Source organism: Triticum aestivum, chromosome 2B (assembly GCF_018294505.1).
Source record: "Triticum aestivum cultivar Chinese Spring chromosome 2B, IWGSC CS RefSeq v2.1, whole genome shotgun sequence".
Taxonomy (NCBI): Eukaryota; Viridiplantae; Streptophyta; class Magnoliopsida; order Poales; family Poaceae; genus Triticum; species Triticum aestivum.
Window position 1 is genome coordinate 267,938,831 of NC_057798.1, and position 10,178 is coordinate 267,949,008.

At 46.9% G+C, this 10,178-nt stretch overlaps 1 protein-coding gene across 1 annotated transcript; it reads right to left on the minus strand.

The window, feature by feature from the left end:
* Nucleotides 1–1,701: 1,701 nt before the first annotated feature.
* On the minus strand, nt 1,702–7,913 carry LOC123044705 (glucan endo-1,3-beta-glucosidase 1). Its single transcript, XM_044467536.1, has 4 exons — nt 7,590–7,913; nt 6,196–7,497; nt 2,545–2,572; nt 1,702–2,142 (listed from the first exon to the last, which is right to left on the minus strand). The coding sequence occupies exons 1-4, from the start codon at nt 7,669–7,671 to the stop codon at nt 1,956–1,958; spliced, it is 1,599 nt and encodes a 532-aa protein (XP_044323471.1). The 5' UTR covers nt 7,672–7,913; the 3' UTR covers nt 1,702–1,955.
* Between the last annotated feature and the right edge of the window lie 2,265 nt (nt 7,914–10,178).

Genomic DNA, 10,178 nt, shown 5'->3' on the forward strand with positions numbered 1-10,178 from the left:
TGACAAATCATAATCCTGATCTATGCCAACCCAACAAACACCTTCGGAGACACCTATAGAGCATCTTTATAATCACCCAGTTACGTTGTGACGTTTGATAGCACACAAAGTGTTCTTCCGATATCCGGGAGTTGCATAATCTCATAGTTAGAGGAACATGTATAAGTCATGAAAAAAGCAGTAACAATAAAACTGTAACGATCATTATGCTAAGCTAACAGATGGGTCTTGTCCATCACATCATTCTCTAATGATGTGATCCCCTTTATCAAATGACAACACATGTCCATGGTTAGGAAACTTAACCATCTTTGATTAACGAGCTAGTCAAGTAGAGGCATGCTAGGGACACTATGTTTTGTCTATGTATTCACACATGTACTAAGTTTCCGGTTAATACAATTCTAGCATAAATAATAAACATTTATCATGATATAAGGAAATATAAATAACAACTTTATTATTGCCTCTAGGGCATATTTCCTTCACAAACATCCATGTTGTGTCAACAAATCTTTTACCTTTGTCTGTCATAACCCAAGGTTTTCAGTTCCACGAACTTCCCCACCTCAAACCTGAAACCCATTAGCCCCATGGTTCTTAGTATGATTGATTGTGTGAAAAAAATACCCTAGCTATCCCTGCGACGCCAAAGTATACAAGCAAAACCCATCGTGGTCTCGCCTCCATGCACTAGTAGCAATCCACCAAAAAAAATTTGGCCTTCAGGTGATCTGCTCCCTTGGCTCACCTCCTGACGCTAGTGCAACTTGCTTTACCAAAAGTTGATCCTAATTCCAATGGATGCACAACGTGATGTTCCTTTTTCCCTCTGATTGATCTGCTGCCTCTCGCCGTGTGGTACGTGGACTCGGTCGCACCATCGAGCGCCGCATGCACAACAGGCCTTTGCCTCCACTTGAGCCACACAGCTGCACGCACCAGCCGACTTCACTTGGGCCTACCAGCCTGCTCCACGCACCGCTAGCAGCAGCACGCCATGCAGCCGATCGACCGGCTGCACCCGACTCGGCTTGCTGCTGCACGATTCAGCCGGTGTATGCTTGCCCAGTCGATCCGCCGATCGACCGCCACACGTCTCGTCTGATGCCACACACACGCGTCTCTGATATTTCTTTTTCCCATCTCGCTGAGAACCACGCGGCAGCCGGTTGCGTCTTAAACTTCGTTCTTCCTTCAGATCAACAATCCGCAGTCTTCGAATAACCTAGCTCATAATACCACTTGTTAGAATAAATCCAAGGCAGACCGTCGATTATCTGAGGACCAAACAATCACACGAGCACGACACCGAGATTTGTTAACGAGATTCACCGATATGGCTACATCCGCGGGGCCTGACTATGGGCGCTCCTCCCCATGACACCGCTACAATACCGCACCCAGTCGTCCTAGACGCCGGCACATACCGCCGGCTTCCCCTGCGTTCCTGTGCTATTATGTTGGCATACGTTACATTGTGTGTCTACCCCCACTATATATGAAAGGCCTAGGATACAAGTGTCCTACTAGGACACGACTCCATATCCTATCTAAACACAATACTACTACAAGTCTAACTGTAACCTACCTTGTACACTATATTCGACACAACTCTAATAGTGCCGTTCCAACGAATTCGAGAAAGGCCTACTTGCATCCACATCACAGAAGCTCATCCTTCTTGTTCTTTAACCGACATCTTAAGCATGTACTACATTCATCGCAAAAATAAGATTGTGATAGAGTACATTTTGCGACAAGTCAGGTCACTTCACATCACGGATGTCTTGATATGTTTGAAATTTGAGCATATCAAGCATCTCGAAGAGAGAAATAAGAATAATTTATTGATGCTTACCTAACAATAAAGAATCACTAAACATACAACCACCACCCCCACCTCTAATATGTCATTCCAAAAATTCTAATTCTCTTCAATTAACACGTTCCTGTTATGTCCAAAAGTTTGAGTTCGTCATGATAACCACCACCATAAGGCTCAACAGCAAACGGAGGACGGACAAGAAACCTTTCTCCCTTCCTGTTCTCATTCTCCATACCGCAGATCCTTCTGCATCACTTGTTTGCGTCGTGGTTGTGTTTGCACCGTCAGATTTGGTGACGTTGCTATACAATTTACTGCATGAATATACAGGATTAGAAGTAGTCCATATTTGGTGAAAATTGTGGTTTGATCTTATACTTCACTATTTAAGATATGTCCAATATTGAGAAGATAGAGTAGGCTATGAATTTGTGATTCAGACAAGAAGTTTCTAGTCTTAGAAATTTAAGTTGGTCGTCACATTCTCAGGCTCTAGTAGGAATTCAGGGTTCGTTAATTCCAGGGGTTATATTATGTCTTGGTAAGTATTCTACTTAAAGACTTGAAAGCAAATCAAAATTATCTATTTCCTCAATTAGCAAAGGACTCTAACCCACGTTACTTGTATTATGTGGCATACAAAATCGGTTGGACATATCTTAAATAATGAAGTATAAGATCTTTCAGACATTTCAATAAAAAATTCAGAAATGTACCTTCCAACAAAGATGCAGCTATCATGACCTGTACAACAAAATGTATCGACTGGTTAGAAAATCAGAAAGGACCTTCAGCGTTAATCTGAAAGTAATACTAGTAAAAGATTAAAGCAGACTAGCAAACTCATTGGCATGAAATTTAGATAATGCATCAACATGAAAGCGCAATTTGCTATCACCTTGTCTGTTAACTACCTTGAGGCAATATATGATACAGTGATAGCTGATAAGAGTAGTCAAATATTTGAACAAAATAAGCTACCCTAGAAATGTGTAATATATCAGATGAGACTGGAAAAAGAATGTGACTTCTGAACATAGGTAAGAGAACATGAAGAAAATTTCAACAGAGTGCTAGCAGTTATTTGCACCTGTAAATAAACACAGGAGTACTCCCTCCGTCCGGAAATACTTGTCATCAAAATGAATAAAAGGGGATGTATCTAGATGTATATTAGTTCTAGATACATCTCTTTTTATCCATTTTGATGACAAGTATTTTCGGACGGAGGGAGTACAAATCTACCATCAGAACAATCCCTCGTTACTAGTAAAAGCAGGAACGAATCCATGCTAGATTTAGTAAATAGTATAAGCTGCAAAATTGAATTGGATCTACGTATGAAATGAGTTCTTGTATGATATTGGAAGCCTGAATCTAACTTCAGTTCCACGTGTATGAACAATTTGTAGTATTTGTAGCACACATTACCATTTTGAAAAAGGAAACAGTCTGTAGGCACTAAGGACCACATAATTATTATTTGCTGGGCCCATGTGTGACAGCATCCGCATCCCCGTTGGCGTCCTAACATCTTAGGTCAGTCAAGTACACACAGAGCTTCCGTTCGGTACTTCTCGTACCAGTCAATGACTGATTGACACTTACTAAAAAGATACAAGTATTTCCCTAAGAAAAAGATATAAGTAGATTAGATACAGAAACACTAACTGTTCAGACCCCGGCGAAGTGCTAATCTGCATCAGCACATTGTAACATTGCTGTGTAAAAAAATCAACCAGGGAAGAAGAATGGGAGAACACCATACGAAAGTGTCCATAATAATACTATTCCCATACCAGACAAACAATACATGCTCCCCACATACACTCCAATGGGCCACTTGCATGGATACACTTGTCTTTGACTCTTGAACCGTATTATGAATTTCAAAAGGTCTGTCTAGATGGCATCCAGATCTGAAAAATCCTAGCATGCACTTCATCTTTTCCCTTAGTTTTTCTCTAACATAAATATTAGTAGTACGTAGTACATTTTATCCGAAAAATCATTATCAAACTTGCTTTTGTTCGGGACAACAGCCACTGTCCAAATAGGTTCCTACTTGGCTACAACTAGCGTGAGTTCAGTACTTCAGTTTCGCTACATTAGCTCGATAAAAAACTCTTGTGAGATGGTAACGGTACCGCAATCCAAAGGCCAAGAGTGCCTCAGTTCCTAACCAGGGCCTCTATGTCAATGTCGGTGAACCATGATTAAACAAGGCATCGTGATATGAACGATGTTATTGACCATAGTTCATCTGTTGATCATAGGCCACGAAAGCAGTTAAACGGGCACACCTATATAGAGGGTCAATCTAGTACTTGTATGTCATGAAACAATAGGGTTCATGACGACGAGACTTTGAGTAGGAGTAATACTGTATCAAATATGGCAAGGTATGATATTGCCCCCCCAAAAGGCGGAACTCCAAAGATTCCCGTTGCTACCCAACAATGCTCAAACCTCCAGCCGAGTAGGTTGCACATGAAAATGCAGTGCGTACCAATGCAGGAATATCTACACGTACGTCATCATGTGTAACAAGAAAGATCTCAGATCTCAGCTTTAGCTTTTGAAGCATGCCACATGCCATAATGTATGCGAGACCTATACTACCTTACAATTAGCCATGACCATACTTTTCTGAGGAGTAGCGATCTTTATCTGAAACAATTTTCCACCAACAGTTTGAAATATGTTGAACGGGGGAGCAATTCAATGCAGCCATATTTGACACTATGAAAAACAAGCACGAAGATGCATCCAAAACCGTGATGATTATACTTTAACGAAAGGAGAAGAAGTAAAACAGCAATCATTTGCCCACTGAGTTCAGATGAGATTCTGAAGGCTCTATTAAGAAATTGAAACTTGGGCAAGAATTTCATAGGTAACAGATTCAGGAAATATTTATTTTTGTAAAAAAACAAGCCTGGTAAGAAGAATGAGATGGTAAAGCTGAGGAAAGTGATGTGAGTGAAGACTGGAGAGGTGCGAATGTAGTAGCCTTGGCATGTGATGTGAACATATGGTTGCTCCTACTCACATGCGAGAAAGGGGATTCCTTTTTTGCACTCTTGCGGCGCCCTTTTTCTCTTTATGAAATGGCACTGTGTCTGGGGGTGCTCGTGCCCCCAATCAGATCAAGACGCTCCACGCCCAGAGCACTCTCGCACTCGCAGACTTGGCAGAGTACTATCAAACAATCTACAGCCAGAACCAGCTCAGCTTCGCTTAAGTGGCCATGGGTACCAAAATCTCATCCATAAGTCTCTGAAAGCTGGGACCCGGATGCCGGATGAGTTACCAGAGCAAGCTTCAGAAATGCTGCTGCAAAATGAATGATGTAGTTTGTTCTAAACCAACCTTTTCGTAGCACTAATGAGTTATCTAAAGGATCACAACTAAGCCTCATAGAAATGTCATATCTGAACAATCCTCTCGAGCAGTCATACTCCGAGCCTAAGAGGCTTGCTTAATCAGGCCCCGACCGGAGGACCCAAGTAACAATTCCTACCAGATAGCACACTTGGTTGGCTGCTGCACTAGTCACACCCCTACCTAGAACTAGAAGGAAAAGCAACCCTTCTCCTAACCACATCAATGGAACAAATACTAATTGCAACTTTCTTTGCCGTGGAAATGCTAATTGCAAAGTGGTCTCCAATCTCCAATGATAAGACAAACCGAACAACTTTCAGGAATGGTCTTCCATGACTGCCATCTACTTTTGGGGCGTGACAATGGCGTCGCTCCTACATGAATGAAAATTGAAGCCGGAAGAAAAACACTTCCACTGGCTTATTGCATTATTGACATAATACTATACGTCTACCCTGAATTGGTCTGGCGCCATACTGTGCTGTCTATGCAACCATCGACACCATCTGTCCGCGTCCGATGCAGAGGCCGGGGGATGACCTCCTTTTCAAAAAAAAAAAAAAAATGCAACCATCGACACCGATAAGCAGTTGCAAGTCTTTAAAGACCTAAAGGGGGTCCCTAGAAACTACGGGACAAATGAGCAAACCTCTAAGCAGTCACTTGTCAGATAATTTAGGATGTGCACTTCCTCACTCCCTGTCGCCACTCACCAGCATGAGAATAAGTGTTCATGAGACTACAAGCATTGCTTTCTAAATCTTTGTCAATCCCAAGCAAGCAATCAAGTAGCCAAAAGGAACGGCAGAAAACTACACACAACCAATTGCCATTGGAAGACCAAACAGAGAGAATGATCAAATGTCAAACCCAAGAACGACCGATGCTCACTAAATTGAGGAGCAAGGAAAATTCATTTCTTAAGCAATGTTATCTAGTAGGAGTATATGCGTCAGAATTCAGAAAGTGGCAGTACTCACTGGGATCTGTGGTGGTGACCATGCCGGCGCCCTGGAAGTAGCAGGAGCCGCCGGCCTTGCCCTGCGACTGGTAGTAGGTGTTGAAGGCGAACGAGGCGTGGCTCCGCACGTCGTTGGGCTGGTAGCACCCCTCCCCGGGCTGTATCGCCGTGCAGTCAGACCGGCCGGGGCCGCATGCCCAGTCCATGGCAGCCTGCACCGCCTTCTCGTCCGCGTCGTCCGACGCGATGCAGAACGTCCGGTCCGTCGTGTCGTTCCCCAAGAAACCGTCCTTCCCGGTGACGTGGAGCAGGTACACCGGCGTGCCGTTGCCGTGGAAGAGCCCCCAGTTGGCCTCCGACGCCGGCCCCGGCCGCAGGTCCTCGTTGAAGAGCTCGTAGATGTACACGCTCGCCTGCGCGCCGGGCCGCATAGGCGTCCCGGGCTTCTCCGTGACGTGCTTGATGAGGTTGGAGTTGTAGGTGTTGGCGTTGTCCTTGCTGGCGTACGGCTCTTCCTTGCGGTCCCCGTAGGACGGCCACCCGGTCTCGGTGACCAGCACCGGGATGCCGGCGCTGACGTTGAGGTTCTTGAGGGCGACGTACACCGCGTCGAGCATGGCGTCGAACACGTTGGTGTAGTGGAGCAGCGTGTTGGGGTCGACCATCTCCAGCGAGGGCGGGAGCGGCTTGAACATGGCGTTGTCGACGGGGACGACGCCGCTGCTCTGCATCAGCGAGTAGTAGGGGTAGAGGTTGAGCATGAGCGGCGCGGAGGTGTTGGCGAGGTGGGAGAGGAGCGGGAGGAGGAAGGATTTGGCGAGAGACTGGTTGAAGTAGGCCTGGGACGGGGGGAAGGGCTCGAGGACGATGGAGAAAGGGAGCGGGGTGGAGACGGGGATGGAGGAGAGGTTGGCGGCGGCGAGCGCGGCGGCGAGGGACTGGATGGCGGGGAGGAGGATGGGGAGCGCGGAGGGCAGGGCGGTGGGGACCTCGTCGCCGACGGCGATGGCGGAGATGAGGCCCGGGCTGGTGGAGTTGGCGGCGGCGAAGGGGAGCACCCGGCGGGCGACCCAGGCGGAGGCGGTGGCCGGGGAGGAGCCGAGCGCGAGGAGCTCGTCGTTGGGGACGCCGACGATGGCGGTGGCGCCGGAGGAGGCGAGCGCGGAGAGCAGGCGTGGGTCGGCGTCGTAGAGGCGCACGTGGGTGATGCGCTGCGCGCGGAGGAACGCCGCGAGGTCCGACGGGGACAACAGGTTGGTCACCGCCGTGCCGATCGTCACGCCGACGTAGGGGTCGCCGGAGCCCGCCGCCGAGACCGAGCCTGCAGTCACACCAAGGCAAACATTAGCAGGCGCAGAAAGAGAGCGCAGTGGCAAGCAAGCGTATGTGGATGGAGAGAGATGGAGAGCTTACAGCGCAGACAGGAACGGAGGCAGAGAAGGTGGAGCGAGAGGAGGAGCAGGCTGCGTGTGCCTCCTCTGCTCCTAGCCCCCATTGTCCGTCCAGCTTGTCCTGCTCCTGCTGGGAAGGGAAGGGAAGGGAAGGGAATGGGATTGGTTCTCCTCTTTCGAGAGAGATTGGTGGTGCGTGCTTTGGAGGAGCTCCTCGCGTGCTTTCTTCAGGAATTTCCTTTCCTTGTCTGAATTGCGGAGTGAGTGCGAGGATGGAGGACGGTGGTGTGGGTGTGGGGTGGGGGGCAAAGGTAAGGTAAGGGGTGGGTTGGTGATTGGCGACGGAATGAATCTCGAATTGGCTGTTTGTTTCTTGCTTTCTTTCTTGGTTGTTAGCTTCCTTTCCGAGGGGAAGCTCTTTTTTTGAATGGATTCTCTTTATGATATGAGGTTTATTTGGTAGTAGCGGTACGCATTAATTAGTATCTAATCTTGCTTATTAAAAGTCTTTCTTTCTTGTGGGGAAGGGATAAGGTCCAGGCGGCAGCGAGCCCGTGACAGTGACACTGAGCCACCTGGCCGGTGGGGACTAAGATTAGAGAGATTTTAGAGTGGTTCACACTTCCACTTCACTCCAGTAGCTGGCTGTGCAAGCCTGTCTTTCTTGTCCTCGCCCGTTTCTTCTACTGCAACAGTCGCAACAACAAACCACTTGGCATGAGTGGTAAGCTATCTCAAAAACAGTCGCAACAACAAGTTCCTACACACACACGCAGATCTACGACGTCCAAATGCTGCCTGCGCCTCCGGAGGGATTCAAAAACATTCTTACGTATCAACATGGGAGCAACAAATCTCGCAAAAAAAAACATGGGAGAAACAAATATACGTACTTCTCCCCGTATTTATTCCTATTTGTGGCAGATGGGTTGGTAAATCTTTTGGGCAAGGAAATAAACAAGGGGAATCTAACTCCACAAAATTGCAAGGAACAGCCCCAGCATATCGAATCTCCTCTTCGCTGATGACAGCCTTCTATTCTTCAAGGCAAATGTGGATGAGGCAAAAGTCATTAGAAGGATACTGGAAAATTTTCAGAAAGGTACTGGTCAACTCCTTAGCAAGAGTAAATGCTCTATTTTGTTCAGCGAGATGTGCCCACCCGAAATTAGGGAAGAGATTAAGAACACTTTAGGGGTTGTCTCGTCGACTTTTGAGAGTAAATACTTAGGCCTGCCAACACCTGAAGGGAGATTGAAGGACGAATATTTCCAGCCTATCATGGATAGATTCAGGAAGAGATGCACCGATTGGTCAGAAAAATTTATGGCCTATGCGGCAAAAGAGGTACATGTGAAGTCTGTGGTCCAAGCCTTGCCTTATTACATGATGGGGGTGTTCCTCCTACCGAAAGGATTCTGCGAGAAATATGAAAAATTGATCCGTGACTTCTGGTGGGGAGAGGAGAACGGACACCGCAAAGTACACTGGATGTCTTGGAAACGAATGACTAGGACAAAGAGGGCGGGTGGGATAGGATTCAGGACATGCACTTTTTCAACATAGCCCTCTTGGCTAAACAAGGTTGGAGGCTCCTTCAAAATTCGAACAGTTTATGTGCTAGGGTACTTAAATCTAAATACTACCCGAACGGTAATCTGTTGGATACAGTATTTGCGTCCGAGGCATCGCCGGTGTGGAGAGGGATTGAAGCTGGCTTGGAACTTCTTAAAAAGGGTATCATCTGGCGAGTAGGAGACGGGAAAAGCATTCAGATTCAGCGTGACCAATGGATTCCTAGAAACGAAGGCCTTAAGACCGCCACCTTCATTAGGAGGTCGAGATTAAGATGGGTTAACCAACTCATAGACCCAGTTAGCAAAGAATGGAATGAAAACTTGGTCAGACAGATTTTCCACCCGTTTGATGCAGATGAGATTTGTAAAATTCCCATTCCGAGGCTAGTGCCTCTGACTGTATAGCATGGCACTATGAGAGGAGCGGTATCTTCTCAGTCAGAAGCGCGTATAAACTTGCTGTCAACACTGGAGGGCAGATAAACTTGGCTGCATCAAGCTCCTCCTGTAGCACGAACGACCGCAGTATATGGGACCTCATCTGGAAAGCAAATGTCCCACCCAAGGTAAGGATTTTTGGATGGAGAGTGGCAACCCAGCACAACAAATGTAGACGAACCATTATACAAGATGGCACCTGCACCATATGTGGAAACGGAGAGGAAAACGAGCACCATGTTGTGGTTGACTGCACCAGAAGTAGAGCTCTCAGGTAGGCCATGAGAGAGCACTGGAATCTGCCACCTGAAAAGGCCTTCCGGGACACTGGGTGTGACTGACTGCAGGTCTTACTTGATACGGTGACAGAGGATATATGTGCAAAAATCCTCCTACTGCTCTGGAGATGCTGGTACCTACGTGATAATTGTGTCCATGGAGGGGGACAGGAATCGATATTGGGATCTGTGTTATTCCTGCAGCGATATGAGGATGAATGGAAAACTGCTTCCGTGGGGGAGCCTTCGAAATCTGGAAAAGGCATTGGTGCCCCGCCCAACCAAGCTGCTAGAGTAGCCCCTGCACCGTTCATGCAT

Bases quoted from the DNA above. Each gene is read 5' to 3' on its own strand.
- LOC123044705 (XM_044467536.1), bottom strand. From the start codon at position 7,671: ATGGGGGCTAGGAGCAGAGGAGGCACACGCAGCCTGCTCCTCCTCTCG. The intron at 2,573-6,195 runs GTGAGTACTGCC...TTTGTTGTACAG, and splicing joins GGTCACCACCACAGATCCCA to GTCATGATAGCTGCATCTTT. The intron at 2,143-2,544 runs GTACATTTCTGA...ATATTCATGCAG, and splicing joins AGCTGCATCTTTGTTGGAAG to TAAATTGTATAGCAACGTCA.